The 18200-nt window shown below is 38.9% G+C and overlaps 1 protein-coding gene across 12 annotated transcripts in view; it reads left to right on the forward strand.

The window, feature by feature from the left end:
* LOC117388678 (microtubule-associated protein 4) overlaps positions 1 to 18200 on the forward strand; it is a 111951-nt gene that overhangs the window by 77629 nt on the left and 16122 nt on the right. For 11 of the 12 annotated variants that reach the window (XM_055230107.1, XM_055230114.1, XM_055230109.1 and 8 more), the window contains 2 exons: positions 15484 to 16478; positions 16889 to 17182. In XM_055230107.1, the coding sequence (XP_055086082.1) occupies positions 15484 to 16478; positions 16889 to 17182 (1289 nt within the window). The remainder of the gene's footprint in view (positions 1 to 15483; positions 16479 to 16888; positions 17183 to 18200) is intronic. The other variant, XM_055230119.1, reaches the window with a different exon arrangement.

The raw sequence follows: 18200 nt of genomic DNA on the forward strand, positions 1-18200 counted from the left end.
TGGTTAGCAGACTGTGATGTGTTTTATCTTTTGTTCTTAAATTCCAATAAACCACAACCACTTGCATTCTGTTATCGTTCCTATCAGGTTTGTTAAATTTGTACTCACTAGACACCAAAAATATTATTTTTACTTCACTTTTCATTGCCAGCGCATATCTTTTCCAGAATGTACTCCATGACCCTCATCACGAAATCCACCCCCCCTAACCATCCCCAGCTATTTGGTACTGCCACTCTGATTAGCCTAGCATGTTTCCATGACAACCTGCGGCAGTTTCTTTGGCGACTGACGGGATGAGGAGCTAGAGCGGAAACAATAGATGCTCGGAGAGGACGTGGGTGTTTTGACGGGCCAGGGAAAGAGCGCAACAGGGTAAAAATAGACTTAGCTCAAGATGCTACGTCTCGCTAGCATCCACACACTCCTGCACCTCAGCCATCAGCGCTGCTTTTTTTTTATCCAGGACTGTGATTGGAGAAAGAGCACAAAAACTGTATTCAAATGGTGAAGGATTCTGTTGCATATTTTTAGAGGGATTAAAGTGAACAAAGCGACACACCAAAGGATTAGAAATAGGCTACATTTCTGGTATACTATTGGATTGTGGAAAATTCTGGGTGCATAAAATGTGAGCTGCATAGATGTTTTTCATTTTTATTGGGCAAAACGTAATATGCCATCATTTATGTATTGTAGTCTTATTATCGGAGTTCCTCAAAGATTGTACTTTCAGCCATTTCTGTATTGTCAATATCTTTACCGTTGTTACTTAAATTAAGTTAAAGGTGCATTATATAACTTTGTCTCATGGAGATATTATTGCTTTCCCTTGAATGTTCCATACTACTGTGTTAACTGTATCTTGTATCTTGTTTATTCAGCTACTTTTATTGGTTTTGTTGTTCAAAAATACATTGAAAAGCATACATTCTTGTACCTGATACCATCACCTCTTTTTCTACATGGAAATACTTAATGTCTTACAATGAAACATTTCAAGCAAAGGAAAAACATTGTCATGGAGACAAGTTACCTAGTGATGAGACATTGCAATTACCAGTCCCCACTGCCAGCTCAGGCCTTGTTATCTCGTTTAATACTTCCTACAACAAAAGATTTTAGGATGGACTGGTTTAGACTGGAATGTAAACTTCTATCACAGTGTCTTAAGGATTCATGTCTATGGGTTAAAAAACAAAAACAAAACAAAACAAATCCTGTGTTATACCCCCAGCCTCACCACTTCAAATTTATTCTACAGCACATAGTGGACCTTTTAATGCTCAACACAAAAATGTTTACACAGTATGCTAATCAGAGTCAAGTTTTTTGAGAAGCTTTACATAAAAAAGAATCACCAAGTCAGCATGTAGCCTTCCGTTATAGAATTAACCAAAATGATTATGTTATCCCAGTGCTTTTATTTGACAGCAGGTGGGCCATTAAGGGATTACATTGGACATTGTAACATAAAACCGTATATTATTTTAACCTGTAAACCGCACTGCTCATCCCAATTGTGCCTCTGTGCATTTGTCCCAGTAGTGTTGGTCTGAGTGCTTGATGTACATTAGCAGGCCTCAGTGGGACCCAAGCACTTTGGTTTGACCAGTCCACCACCCAGAAACCATGAGGTCATCCCGCCAGCACCCCTTAAATATTGTTGTCTTATGTTGTAATATGGTGGATATCCTTAACATAGAAATAAAATATTAAATTTAAAACAGATTAATAATTACATTTTGGGGTACAGCATAAGTTTAACATTAGACACAAACATATAATATTCTGTATCTATTTATATTTTTAAAGTCATTGTAGATAAGACAAGTGGCTCTTGTTATTCAGCATTTACAGAACTGAATTTAGGTATTTTTGATTATACCTTTTTTGGGAGCTGCTCCTGAACCACTCTTTGACAATCTGAGCCAGATTAATTTTGGCATTGAAGAAGACATGGCACTAGCAACAGCTCTCAATATCACAGATTTCATGCAGAAACATGCACACCAAGAAGGACTAGTAAACTGTATGTATTCTGCACTCTTTTCAGCTTTAAAAAGGTACTACGATCACAACTGAGCCTGTGTTGCTACTGCCTTAATATGCAGGTTTTTCTCATTCCGAGTATATGGAATTCACTCAGAGATGCAGAGGCTGCACTAGCACTGATTGATTGTCTTTTAGGTTTAAACCAACTGAATTTTAGCATTGAAACAACCTTCATCCTTCAGATTCACTAACCAAAACACCAAAATTATATCATAAACAATTTGGCCATCATGTCCAATAGTTTTATAATGAAGAAAATTCAATTGGCATTACAGTTGTTACCAATAAAATTTATTTAAACATGTCTATCTTGTTTCTGGGGATACAGATAGGTTGTACTTATACAATTCAAAATCTTGCATATGGTTCCTTTAAATTGTCCAGTTACTCACAAAACTCCAGCTAACTCACTTCATGTGTTCTCCTTCATCCTGAAATTCTTATAATTCAATACAATTAGTTAAGTCAACTAATAAAAAAAATCAGTTGACTAAGGCTGACACCATTTACTGAATCATCGGTAATGCAAAAGAAGCTCTACAGGCCTCATTTATTCAGTCAGCTGACCTCTTTCTTTGAGCCCATAACAATGCTGAGCACGCAGGTAATGTCATTAGGCTCCTCTAAACTTTGCTTTGGTGGTACAATAGTAGTGTGAAGCCACGTGGAAGTACAGAGTGTGATGGAGGGAGCAGACATGAACAGTGATCCGGCCCGACAGCCCAGAGACAGCCCCACTGATCTGACTGTACAGGGAGACAGGAGACTTGGGTACCATGGCGACAGGCGCGTAGAGACAACTGTCCAAACATGGAACGCTGTGGCAGGAAGACGTGACGTGTGCTGGAACAAATATGAGCAAATTCTTCAAATATCAAGGAAATCAAATGTTAAATCCTTGCAAGTAGTGTGTGTTTTCTGTTTTATACTGCATTATTCAAGGTGCATTATGTAACTCTTCCATCATCTGCTTGTCTCCATGGAGATGTTATTGCTTTGGCTGGAATGTTTCCTAGGCATTAAATATGGCATTAAATCAACCCATCTTCATCAAGGCAGTCAGTTTGCGGCAACAGACCAAGTTACAGGTTAGATCTGTGGGGAGGTGAACCCTTTCTTAATAAGAAGAATGTCTAGAATGTCACTTTTTTTTCATATAAACATGTGGCCTTATATCTGTAATCTCTCAGTTGTCCAGATACGTTCCAAAGTGGTCCGTGGGCGGTGCTAGTTTGAAAGCATGATTTTTTGTTTTACTACTTTACTCTTAAACCTCGTGTTGAATACTGTGTGTTGTGTGTTACAACACTGAGGTGTACTTGTTTCTCTGTAACATTGCAACACATGCTTATTTTAAGATGTCTACACTGGAACCTGCTACTTCTGTTACATGATACGGGTATTCATCTTTCGGTTGACGAGGTGTTGTAATACATCTTTTCAGTGACTGCAAGTATCTTTTAAGTGATCTTATAAGTAATATAAGTATCTTTTAAGTGACGTATTCTACCTTCATGTAAACAGTTAACGGTATATCTGTTTATGACCTTGTACGGACAGTACCGGTATGTAAATCCTTATAGGATCAGGCTTCTATTGATAGTACCTTTCTTGGGGTACTGGATGGCTCCTTTGTACCCCTGCACTCTCCCTCTCCTACACACAACCTGACACATTCTCACCTCCACTCTCTTACACACTCGCACACTCACTCACACGCACATACACATATGCATGTGCCTGCTGTGTGCAACTTCATTCATCTCATGAGATAAACTTCTTTCAACTCTCTACCTGGTCTGTAATTTATTTCGTCACAATTACATAGTGTATGTGGTCTTATACTTGATACATTCTGATTCTGATACAGCTCAAGATCTAAAGCTATTCAGGAAAGGTTCATTTCTGTCTTGTGAATGTGAATTTTTTGTACCAAAACTTGTTCAAATGAGTATCTACTTTCGATGCTAGTTTGACTATCAATTAGTGTCTGGTTTTTGATACTTTTGACAACCTTAGTCTGAAGTAGAAAACATATCAAACTTGCACATGTAAAACTAGCCATTATCAAAAGCTTCAACCTAATTCATATAACCAGAACTATGCTGATATAGAATGATAATTAAAGCATTTGTTTGTACAGTGTAGCCACCTTAGAAAAATCCTAAAATGCTAAAACAGGCAATCCATCTGTATTTAACTGTAACTGTACCACATCTTCTCTTGTCTACCTAGTTGCCTCTTTTGCTTATCCGATACCAGCTTGGCATAATCCTCTTTCCTCCCAGAATCTCTTGGCCATTTCACGTTTTTGGAGAAATATTTCCCCTTAGAATGTCTCTCTCTTCCTGTGGCGGGGAAGGCTGGGGATTACCGGAGCCTGCCTCAAAGTAGACGTGTGCTTTGGGATACCATTCAAGTGCCTTCATTTAAATTCTGTGCACCTAGAAATAAGCCAGTGAGATGGGAAAGACTAGGCATAAGTGTAAGGATATTAGATGGTGGTATCACGGTTGAGTTACAGGTTGGCATAAGTGCTTATTGGGGGAGGGGGGGATTCTCTGTTCAGTAGGACTGCTAAGACTGATCGGATTAATTGTGACTAATTGACTCATAATTATGACTTGTTTAGTACCATGTGCAACTGTTTGTATTGCCAAGATTGTGAAAACTGTTATGCATGAAAAAGTATACTTTAGTATTTTGTAAGGTGCTGTTCATTTTAAATCTATTTATTTTGACTCCTTCCTTTATTTACTTGGGGTTGCCATAATAAACCAGTTCTAAATATGTAGATGTGAGTGAGGGACACAACAAAAGTATGTGCTATCCTCTGGATTGACATTCAACCAACTACACCACTGCCACTTTGCAAGCCATATTTTATTGGAAAGTGGATTTTTTTATGTAAGTGTCTTTATTTACATAAAGTTAGATGGAAATGTTTGTTATGTAAGCAGTGTTTGGTCTGTTCCCCTGGCTCTGTCCCAGTGTGACTGTCTGCCTGCCTCTTCCACACTGGTGTCTAGAGCCAGAGCTGCCATCAGACGGACAGCTGTGGTGACCCCCAGCACTGGACAGACCACGCACACGCTCTAATAAACAAATATACGCACCCAATCATGCACAGGACAGGGCCGTCTAGTGTCACCCATCACCCTGACCCATTATGACATCTCTCAGTGCTCTCTCCATTTCACTTTTCACAATTGATGTGAACAACCATCGAAGAATTATGCAAGGCCCTTTTGGTCGTTTTACTTTAAGTGACTTTCTTTGTCTGGGACAGTTAGATTTAGTAGAACTGGACCATATAGAGTAACATACAAGTATAATAAGATTACCCAGCTCACTTCATCATATAAATGCAGTCATATAATATTGTAAAAAGAGATGTGTACTTGTAAGCCTTGTAGTTATTATGTAATTTAGTGAAGATGAGGAATACTCAATTGACCACTATGGAGGTTTGTTTGCTGCATTATTCCCAGTGTCCACAGGACTTTTTTTTTTTTTAATCTTCCGAGATTTTTGGATGTCACTCTAAATGGCTTTTGGGAGTTTCACACATGCACACCACATTGCACATGGTCAGTCGTGGCTACAATTAGTGGCCTATTAGTGGTAGTTGTAGCAGCCAATGGCAAAGACAGCTTCGCTTCCATCAGTCTACCCGAGGGCAGCTGTTGCTTCAGAATTCACTACTCAATGCGGTGAGTAAATGAATAATACATGAAATTATAAAGGGACTTTGAGCCCAAAAAAAACACTGTTATTCATAATATTATTCATATTATGCAGCATTTAGCATCTAACAGGTTGCGTGCTACTAATTATAATCCGTCATGATAACTCAAATGAAGTGAGAAACAAACTTGTTCCTGTGTGATCCCATCCCGGCTGCTCAATGAGCTGATTCAAAGTGGCAACATTCTCTCTTAAGATTTTTATATGTCTATGCGTCAGATGTAATGGATTCTGCATACATACTACATCTTCTTGGTAGTTGGTTTGAAAACGGTCATAAGTGGGTCATGAGAAAATACATGTTTACAGTGCGCCAATAGGTCAGAAATTTGTCGCACAGACATCCAACATACATATATGTATACCTATAAGAGTGTGTACTGTTCCCGAGGTTCCTGAGTTCACTGCCCCCTCCCACCTCCCTCTCGACACTCCTGGGCTACACTGTAAAAAAAATTTTCCGTCAGAATGTATCTTGATTTGGGTCTTTTGCTCTCAAGATTAATTTCACTTGCATCATGATGGCTTGACTGGTTTCAGTGTGTTTTTGTAGCACAGATGTCACATTATCAAATTTTAGTGTTATGATTATTGCTAGAGGAAACATCACAAATTAACGATTATTCACGATTATTGACACCATGACCAAACAACTCTGAAATGTTTTAGTTTTCATTATAAAAACGTTCCTGTAGTATATCACCAGCTTTTTAAATATATATATTATAATATATATTAATAGGACATAAACATCCAGACAAAAAAAATACAAAAACATATATATAAACATATATATAAACATGTATATATATATATATATATATATATATATATATGTGGGGGTGTGTGTATATATATGTGGGTGTGTGTGTGTATATATATATGTGGGTGTGTGTGTGTGTGTATATATATGTGGGGGGGGTGTGTGTATGTGTATATATATATGTGTGTGTGTGTATATATATATATATAATATATGTATATGTGTGTGTGTGTGTGTGTATATATATATATATATATATATATATAATATATGTATATGTGTGTGTGTGTGTGTGTGTATATATATATGTGTGTGTGTGTTTGATTTTGGTTTGTTTTTTTGTAACTTAGATTTTGAATAGAATTATCAGTTATTGATTAACCTAATAATACTGACTTGTTCTTAGTTTCAGATGTCTATAATCCAGATCAAAATTACAACTCATTGCAATACATAATCACCTCATTTTAGTGGAGTATGAAAAATAGCAAATTACTAATTATATTCTATTTCATTAAAAAATGTGAAAATTCCAATTGATCAGATATAATGAATCTGCTCTATTTAAATACATAATCATTTTTGCAGTGTACTATGCTAAATGACAGAATAAGAAACCGGGTCGAGGGGATGCTCTGTGGGGAGGAGGAGGGGGCTTACCTACTCACTCCACCACAGGAGGTGGAGTTTGGGCAGCATGCAGTGACCAATCAGCATCCACAACCTGGTCATGTGACAGCTGTGAAGAGAGAGAGTGGGGGGGAGAGAGAGGGAGACAGAGGCAGAGCTGCACATCCAGGGGGAGCGTCAGTGTGCAAGTGGACCATTCACTGCACACAAGTGAAAGCAAGACCACAAAAGAACTGCCAGATATTACATGCTGATAAGTTAGTGGGACATACCAGGACAAAAGGACTCAAACGGGTGGACAAAAGCCAAAAGGGGGACAGCATGTCTTCACTTTCGGACCAACACTCTTCCAATCCATTCTCCGAGTACAGCGAGCTCTGCAAGGGTCCGGGTATGTCCTCTGCAGGGCCACCTCAGTCGTGGGATTGGCAAAGCATGGGTTCTCCGAGGGGATTGGTGGTTGCTGGAGGTTCTCTTACCGATGAAGATAAGCTGTGTTTCTTTGAGCAGCCCCGAGGAGGTGGTGCGGATGTGGATTTGAAAGTTCCTGTTCGGACATCAGGTATGTCCACCAGCCCTTCTCTGGGTAATGCCTCACTGGGGAGCGCTGGTGAGAGTCCGGATAGTCTCTCATCGTCTCCATCTCCTTCTCCAGCACAGCTATCTTCTCAAGGTGGTTCCTCCCCCTCCACCATGCCCAGAGATCAGACAAGACTGATGGAAGAGTCTCCAACTGAAGGAATCTCGCCATCGGAATCTTGGGACAATTCCGATTTCCCGCAATCTAGCCCGAAGGTCGCAATGCCCCAGGTAGCTTCTTCCAAGTATTGTGTCATTGGGCAGGAGATGGAAAGTTCCGGAGATGTCTTGGTCGGTGCGGAGTCGCCTTTACCTGGTCGCATGGTAGAAGGTTCCACGGGAGACAATAGTGAAGAAGAAGAGGAGATGGAGGAGGAAGAGGAGGAGGAGGAAGAAGATCTGGAGCCGTGTTTGATGGGACGAGCTCAGATGCAACGGAAGGCCATGCGGAGGGCAATGTCTGAATGCACCCATCTTTCGGTGCCAACCAGCCTGGATCTTTCTGATAAGTACCCAAGCGGAGATGGGTTGGACCAGCTCCTATCTCCAATGGGTGTTCCTCGACGTTCTCCACACTCCATGAAGAGATCTTTGACGGTGGCAGAAGACCAACCACCAACCCCTCCACCAACAATGTCCGCAGCGGGTGCAACTCATATCGACTTGCGCCAATCTCAAGAACAAAGATTCCGCTTATCTCCTCTCCCACCAATGAAAGACACCATGTCACCTGTGGAACTTATGAGTGATGGATTAAGGTTGGAGAAAGAAACAGGAGGTATAGTTCTCCCAGTGCCTCCAAGTCCCAAAGGCTTCCGTGATCATGAGCAAGCTAGCCATTACGATCTGTACTCCAAGGATGCTCAAGTTACCAATAATGCAGGTTTTGACTTTGGGAACAGGTCAACCGCTGCATGGAATTTGGAGGGTGACCTTGCCGAAGATAACTACAGCAGTTTGACCGTCAACCCCAGCACTAACCCATTTATCACAATGGAGGGTAGGTGGACAAGCGCACACACCCTTTATTTCGACATCACAGTTGACAGTTCTTGTGTTTATTAAGGGGGAATGTCTTTGGAGAAATCTGGAGAGAAGTACGTGTTTTGTGGCAAATGGTATTTCAGATTAAAGTTTTGCTGTCTGTATTTTAGCACAAGATTGAGTTTATAGTTCACACACCCACACGCATAAGTAAATTGAGAGAAGATTAAAATACGAACAGCTAAACTAAGACAAGAATTCCATGCATTTCAGAACATGTTTGTAGAGGTCTGAATTACAGAATTAGCAGCTTTTAGACAGAATGAGACCCCATGTAGAGAGGTAGTTTTGTTGCAGGGGAAATGATATTATCTTAGTAATAGCAGCTTATCTAATTTTCTAGTTGTCACCATTTAAATTATGATTGCAATTAAAACTCAATCCACTGTAATGTGTGATTTAAATGTGTTTAATATAATCTTGTTTGTGCGAGGTAGGCAGTCAGAAATGTAGTTTAATCTGCCTCTTGTATATTGCATAGCAGTTCAATGCACATGGTATGCACAGTGCACATACACAATGTATGTATTTTTGATGTAGTGTTTTTTCCACAGCCCCCTCCCCCCTGCTGATTCTTGTTTTCAAAAATATCTATCAATACTAGAGAAGTCAAGATTATTTGGTTAATGGTGATTATTTGGGTCACAAAGCAATCTTAAAAACTAAAATATAAAGATGGTTTCATCCAAGAGGAGTGGTATTGTTTGAGTGAAAGTGTGAGTTTTACACTGTAGTTTGGCCATAGTTGATTAGGAATAACTGTAAAATGCTTCTTCTTTTAACATAATTTCAATTCATCTTTATTTCGGACTCGTGGTCCATTCAAAAAACAGACAGACAGCAAAAATATATACATAAATTTAGAGGTGGAAAATATATGAACAAGATTATAATGTTTGGGTTTTTTTTGTTTTTTTTTGTTTTTTTGTTGTTTTTTATGCAAAAAACAGAAATGCGTAGTGTTACTTTCCAATGCAGGTATAAAGTAATTAAATTTGTATTGTCCATTAATTTTATCTGATATTTGAACCTCAATCAAGACATTTACTGGCACATTTTTGTACATTCCTGATCCATTGATAAATTATTAGAATTTTGTTATTGAGAAAGAAAATACATACCCCCTAACTACAATTTGATACTGTGACCCCTAATGAAAAGATGATAAAGTCAAAATATGTGGTTGAGGGTAAATGGAAAGATAGAAATGTTGAAATGTGTGTAAACAGTGCAGTTTCTTTGTCTTGGTTTTATTGGGTTCATCTCATGCTCTCCTCCCTGCCCCTTTAGTATGTACCACAGTCTGCTATAGCCATGAGGGACTAAAAGGGCCAGTGCTCTTTATCCCGTGTCTGCTGGAGGGAAATTTTGTATTTCGTGTCATCAGTCCCTGGTGTTAGGACTAAGTGTTATTATGTACCTCTTTACAAGGTCATCAAAGAACAAATGAATACATGCAAATGCATGTCAGTGATTTTAGTGGTAGTGGTACTAGTGGTGGTGCATGGGATTCTATTGTAAGTAGATGTCGGTAGAGTTGTAATGGTAGTGATAATAGTAAAGTCATATATTTTTATATTTATTTTTATTTTTTTTAAATAGTCTTGTGTAGTTTTGATCTGGTGTGTATTAAAGATATTGTAAAATTGTAGGCATATTGTGAATTTTAAAGGTGCATTATGTAACTTTTCTGGTGAAGTCTCTGCCATCTGCTTATCTCCAATGAGATGCCTGGAATGAAAGTATGAAATTTAACTTGTCTATCTCCTTTGAGTTTGAGACTCCTCAGGGCCAAAGTTACCAGTCAGATCTGCGGAAAGGTTTTTTCAAGACATTTTTGAGCAATAAAAACACTTGTAGTTGAGTAAATGCAAGATAGATAGGTTTAATATCCTACTTTGGAAAATTCCAGGCAAAGCAAATGCATGTCCTTTACGACAAGAGGGTAAGACAAACCCCGCCACATCCCTAGGAAAAGTTACATAGTGTACCTTTAAGTCTTAAATGAACCTGGAATACACAACCTTCGTCTTGTTTTTCTCTATACAAATATATGTATATGTTATGCCGATTGCTCTCCTCCACCTTCCAGACGAGTGTTTTAATCTGCATAAATAGTCTATTACAAGCTGTTGGAGGGTTGTGCAGGGGGCTGGAGAGCTGCTCTTGAACACGAAATGAGCTGTGAGTGTCCTTATTGCTCTAATCAAAGTCAGCTGTGAATCGGCCCCTCTCTGCTCCAAAGGTCGCCAGGTCTTTGCGTTGTTGGGTTAATGAGTTTGCTGCTACAATATATTATAAAGGTACTGGAGTTTAGGAAGTCACGATTCAGATCAGAAAGAGTCCTTTTAGATTTAGACCACCTGGATTTCAGCATTGAAACTGGCAAACCAAATGAGAGGCTCATCCTACTTTCTAAGTGGCTTATCATTTTGAGAACACCAAATTATAACTAGCAACTTGGCCATCGTGTCCAGTGTTTTGTAATTAAAAATGATTCAGCATTTCAGTTGTTATCAGGAAAAGTTATGTTTATGTTTGAACATGTTTACCTCATTTCATAGGATACGGTTAAAACAAGTTTATGAAATATAAAACCAAAATCTTACATATGGTTCCTTTAAATATAAATATAAAATAAATTATTTTATTATATAAAATAATTATTCTCAGATATTGACATTGATTTATTGCTACTTGTAAATCTTTATAATTGCCAGTCCTGCCAGAATTTGTTCCGTAAATATGATCCTGTTTTGTTCCATGTCAGAGATTGATGCTTCCGCCTTGTGCCTTGTCAATAATTCAGATTCCCATGGTGGCTATTCCCCCTGGATGTTCCTCTGTTATTGGATAGTCCATTTACAGGGAGGTCACGCAGACAGCTACCTGGAAATGACTCTATGTTCTTGGTAGGGATGCAACGATACAGTTTTCCCATTATTCGATACATATCGCGATATGTATGGGTCATGATATTGATTTGATTTTGAGTTGCAAAAACAAAAATCATTCTCATCTTATTTATTTTTTTCTGTTAATGAGTAAAATATAAACGATTGATGATAGTAACATGAAACATCACTTTTTATATGTGAAGTATTTTACTTAGTTTTTATAATGATATCGACTGCTTGGAGAATTACACTATCAGACTTTTCCTTTTTTGATGATGATTTATTTGGATTATTTCTTTTCCTCCACAGTCTGTCTCTCCTCTCACTATGTTTACATGTCTTTGTCAACGCTGCTCTCCCAATGCTGTTCATATTCTTGTCATTCCTGGGTCTCTCAACGTAAAATAAAAGTAACTGAAAGATAAAACCCACCTCTATTTCAGCTGAAACCCTCTTTGGAGCTGTTTACTTGCTGCGTCTGAGGAGGACGGCATGTTAACTGGTTCTTTTCCAGATCAAAATAAATGACACACAGTGCGCGTGGAGGGACATGTGCATATTGAGCGAACATGTGTATCAAATCGTGACATCTGTATCATGTGATTCCATATTATATTGAATATCGTTGCATCCTTTTTCCTTGGCATAGTTGATCTAGACATCAACTCACAACAAAATGTCAGTGATTTTTGTTTCTCTCTCCAAGAAACCCAGGTGTAAACAATAGAATTCAGCAGTCGACTCTTTTCTCAAATTTATAACATCCCCTGTCGCCAAGAAACAAGAAAAATGGCTCTTTTGGATTTTGTATTCATGGGATTCTGTCTCGAAACATTGCAGTTAATAATTCATCCTAACAGCACAAGAAACACCATTTGAATATGTGTCCTGGGGCAAGCTGTTGTGACAAAGGCTGTAGGAGCAAAATGAGATGACAAAGTAGAACTACACATATTTTAATATTTGTTTTGGAAATGCTTGCACACTTTTTAAATAAATAAATGTGTAATCCATAGCTGTTTGGCAAGGTAAAATGTTAATTTAAAAAGCAAGATTTTTTTTCTAGATTTCAGCAAGGGCAACCGCATTTGGCATCTAAGCTCATAAGGGCAAGAGCAATGCCTTTTTTCATCAGTAAGACAAACTAATACATAATAGTGTGCTGGGGGCCAAACCTGCTGCATGTAAAAGGTTTATCTGCAAAGTGAATTATGACTACATTCTCTTATAATTATTGTATTTTAGGACAATAGTTGTATATCTAAAGTAGTTACTTTTCAGCTCAAGGATATATTTTGTTAGTACCAACATGAGGAACACAAAAGGACTGAATTCTCTGATCATTTTATGCAATATTGGTGAAATCGTGGTAAACTGTGTATCCTGGCACTGTGGCTTGTTTATCTCAGTTGCATAAGATCTCAAATTTAATTCTCATGCAGTTTTATCGCCTAACATACTCTTTAGTTTCACTGCTCTTGAGTCGAATGCAGAAATATATAATTGAAACCAAAGCCAACATGATTCTAGTTTCAATTTTATTATTATTATTTTTTTAATTAGCTCACACATATGACTCATACATTTTTTTGAACAAAATCAGTGTCAAGTAACACAAAAAGTATTTTCTGTTCCAAACCACATGTTTTTCTGACAGGATTGGCGGTGGTCCTCTTGATTAAAAATACCCAAGCTGATTATTGACCTTTTGAAGAAATTGGATTTTGATTGGATTAAAATTTGATTAACTGGACAGCCCTGTCTACCTCTTGGTTGGTTGGACGACATTCACACTTTTTTGCAAATCGGCTTTATATCTCCAGTAGAGGCTGATATTTGGTTTGGACCAACCAGCTGCCTAAAGAATATGCATAAAACTTTATTTGAATGCTTAAATCCAAAGACGGTACTGCAAAAAAAAAAAAAAAAAAAAACACTACTGTTTGTAGTAAAACAAGGTTGTGGCTGAGTCTGTACTAGGGCTGTATGATTGCAAAATTGCACATTGCATTTACAAATTGATTTGACAAACTAATATAACAAATATATGCATTTCAGAACAAGTTTGTACCAGTGAAACTAGGGTTAGCAGCTTGGATGGTTATTTGTTATTTGTTTGCGGAAGAAATTATGGTACTGAAATATTTTCAGTTTGCTAATTGCGACCATCCAAATTGGTATTTCGATTTGATTGTGATTATTCTTACAGCCCTAGTTTGTTCTACATTCACCTTTGTTAATTTGGGGAAAATTACGATAAATGTCGGCCCAAAAATACTGTTAGAGCTTATTGACCATCGGTTTCTCTGGACTCTAATCAGTATCAGCATCGCATATGGAAATTTCAACATAAATTTAGGTTGTCTTGTTAAGCTAGAATCTCTGTAGCCCCAGCACACTGCAATTACTGACTCATAGGCCTGTAGGCAGCACAGTGGCTGAGTGGCAACACTCATGCCTCACAGCAAGAAGGTTTGGTTCGATCCCCGGGTCGCCCAGGCCTTTCTGTGTGGAGTTTTGCATGTTTCTCCCCGTGTCTGGATGGGTTTCCTCCAGGTACTCCGGTTTCCCCCATCAACCAAAACATGAACGCCCTTCGAGACAACTGTTGTTGTGATTTTGGGCGTTACAAAAATAAAATGAATTGAAAAAATAAAAATGAATTGAAGAAGCTGTCAGAGCCCTCATCACAGGGAGAGTGGGTGTGGCCTCCCGTGGTGCTCTTAAACAGTGCTATTTCTCTCGGCTTTTGTCAGCACAGAAACATATCACATTTCTGCCCTAATAAGCACACCACTACATCCTCTGGAGTCTCGTATTGTTTATCACTCGTTCATTCACACTCTTTCTCTTCTATTCTATCCCTTTTGTCTTGTCACAAAATTGTCAGCTATGTATGTAGGTCAGCACAGATGTGTGTGTGTGTTTTGCTTTACATTAGTGATGCACAGTTGAACCAGGTCAATGTAATGTAAATGTGTAAGTCATTTATATGCTAATGTTATGGTATAGCTGAAAGGTTGTTGGTATGAGTGCTCGTGGCAAAGTAAGATGGTTGTGTACAAGTGTGGTCTCAATGAAAAGAGTGAGTTTAATTATGGCTTTGTAATATTTAGGACTAGTACATAGTGAAGAAAGGTTTAACCATGACTGAATCCTTTCACCTTTTAACATGCCTCATCTTGGTAGGTTAGTCACACCCATGTAAAAACTTTTAAGGGCCCATATTACGCTACTTTATATGTTATAAAGTAGTTTCCTCCATGGCTTAAAGCAGACACGTCATGTGGTCACAACATCAACATCCATCCAAAGAAGGAGGTCTTGTGGTCACTATATGCCACATAAATGCCAGTACTAGATAACAATCTAAACTTGAATTTAGTTAGTATTCAGCTCAGTTGCCAGTTTTGTTTGGTAATAGTTATGTAAAATAAAACAGCACACATCCAACAATGACTTTAAGTAGGCTTTGACAGCAGCATTACGAGATTGATTTTTGTATATTTTTTTATGTAGGAGCAGTCACTTTACAGTGGTTGGATTTATTTTTGTTTTGTCAGTATAGACTTCCAACTATGTTTAGTTACGCTTTCCATGTAATATCTTAAAAGCTTCAAGTTTGGACAGCAACCAACTTCAGCCATGGAAAACTTGGATACCCAAAGATAATGTAGATATTTTAGTTATCTAGACGTGGATTTGGGCAACCCCTTTCGTCTAATTACTAACTCCACTAATTATTTTGTTTTTATGCTTTGTTTCCAGTTGAACCAGAAAAGACTGAGAAAGAGGAAAAGAAGGAAGACATGAAGAAAGATGAGAAGATGGAGGACAAACTAGAGGACAGTTTGAAGATGCCAGAAGTTCTAAGTCCACCCGATAAAGTTGAACAGAAGAGCGTAACAGTAGAATTTACTAGCGACGAACCTCCTGCTAAGATGGAAGCAGAGCCACCAAAAGTCCAACCAGTGGAGAAAAAAGAAGAGATGGAGGTAAAACAAGTCAAAGTTGAGGAGACACCTAAAATTGAACCAATGCAAGTTGAAGAAAAACATGAGAAGATGGTCAAAGTGGTGGAACCATCTGAAAACAGAGCTGATCTAGAAGAATTTGAGCATTCACCAATCAAAATGGAGGAGAATGTGGAAAAGATGGGTGTCAACAAAGAACCTCAAGAAACTGTTGAAGAAAAAGTTCTGAACAAAACGCCAGAAAAGCTGCCAGAAACTGAAATGAAGGAAGAATTAAAGACTCCGGAACCACAAGAACCTATTGTAGAACCAACAGAGAAGAAGGTAGAACAAGAATCAATTGAAGAGAAGGTAGAACCAAAACCAATTGAGAAAAAGGTAGAGCTAGAACCAACTGAGACAAAGGTAGAACAAAAGCCAGTTGAGACGAAGGTAGAACCAGAACTAACCGAAACGAAGGTAGAACAAAAAACTGTTGAGAATAAGGTGGAACCAGAACCTATTGTTAAGAAGGTGGAACCAGAACCTATTGTTAAGAAGGTGGAACCAGAACCCATTGAGAAGAAGGAGGAGACCAAGATGGAGCAAACCAAGACAGAGGAGGTAAAGAAGGTTGAAAAGGAGCCTGAGACGGTCCAGGAGGAGACGCAGAACAAAGCAGCACCCGAGAAGAAGACTGTGGACAAGAAGGATGAGAAGAAAGCTAAAGCAGAGGCAGGGGATAAAGCTAAAAAAGCTAAGCCTGTGACTAACGGGAGCAGCGTGGTGCCTAGCAAAGAGAAGACCAAGGTAAGAGAGAGCTATGATTTAAACGAACCAAAAGTAATGTATGTAAGTATGGTTCTATGAATCTCGGATAATGGCCATCTTCCCTGCACATGTGCTTAATATCGGTGATCGGCCACAGCATCAAGCAAAATATCAGATATTGGCATCGGCTCAAAATTTTTTATTTTGGACTGTCCCTAAATAAAACTATGAAATTATGCTGATTGTTTATAGCCCTACATGTCGCTATTTTTGCTTAAAGCAAGATTTTTTATTTTGTCTGCATACAATTTTTAATACCACTGTTTATTTTAGCTCATTACTATCATTTGCATAATTCTAATTTCATTGCTGCTAACCCTTTATACCATGACATTTGAGTTAATTTGCATTTTTCTTTTATGTTGCTTTTTTATTTTCCCTCATCCCAGCCCGCTTCTGCTGCTCCAGCCAAACCCGGTATCACAACCAAAACTCGGCCCACCTCCACCACAGCGCCCCCTACTGGTACAGCCGCAACCAAGAGGCCGACCCCCTCCTCTGCCACAGACAAAAAGACCCTCACAGCCAGGGCCCCCACAGCAGCTAAGCCCACTGCCACCACAGCTAAAGTCCCTAGCACCCGGCCCCCAAGCACAGCCACAGCTGGGCCCAAGAGACCCCCCAGCACCACAAGCAGCCGCCCTGCATCTACTACAACTGCTACTAGGGACATTAAGCCTAAGGTGAGTAAGAAAATAAGAAGATGTGAAATTACATGATTAATTGGTGGATGTTAAAGGGATGTGGACTGTACTTGTTTTTTCCATGTATTTGAGTTTTTTTTTTTGTATTGTAGAACAGATATATTGTAAATACACATCTTGATGTCAAAATGAGACCACTGTGTGCTGTCTGCATATCATTATCAAGCATATATTGTCTGAAAAACACAGAGTGCGCTGTTGCTGTAAGCCTGCTAGTTTGTGGTTTACTTCCTTAACCAACTATATTTTTGTGACACCAAAATATTTAGCTGACTTGGCAATCAGTATTATACCTCTTCAGCAATATTGCACAAGGACAATTCAATCCTTCTTTAGAATCTGTCAATAAAATCACTCCAGCTATATCTCTTACTCCCTGTATGCGTGACCCCTTTAAGCACACACAGTCTGTATTTAGCCTGTGAGCACCCATGGGTGCTGGGTGACTCAGTCTGCTCTGCCATGGCTCAGCTGCATCGTCAGTACCACTGAGGGGCCAGTTAACTGCCGCTCCAGGTCTGATGTTAGGAATCCAAGTACATTCTCTGACCTGGATTCTACGGTCAAGTCACACAGATCTGGGTAAATGTGATAAACAGACAGGACCAGGACAGCATTTGACCCACTTTCCTCCACTCACCATATATCCTATGCATGGTTTGATGATAGTGGCAAGCTAAGGCGAGGTGTGTAAAATGTCTTGCCCAATAGCATCAACAGTAGTATGCCACTTGCCAGTTGCAGGAATCCAACAGGCAACCTTTAAAGTGCCTGTACCTCTTTTTTCTGTGTAGTAAAGCACTCTTTGGATCAAAATGAGACCGCTGTGTGTTGTCCAGTCCTGACCTCTAAAAGTTGTGAGAGATGATTTTAAACCCATCACAATGAACATTTGGGATGCTAGGAAGGAGTTGGGAAGTGCTGAATAAGTTTGGACTGCTGCAAACTGTTTAAAATGAAAATTCATGTTTTTAAGATAAGGTACAGCGCCTTTAAC

This window comes from Periophthalmus magnuspinnatus, chromosome 20, assembly GCF_009829125.3.
Source record: "Periophthalmus magnuspinnatus isolate fPerMag1 chromosome 20, fPerMag1.2.pri, whole genome shotgun sequence".
NCBI classification, from domain to species: Eukaryota; Metazoa; Chordata; class Actinopteri; order Gobiiformes; family Gobiidae; genus Periophthalmus; species Periophthalmus magnuspinnatus.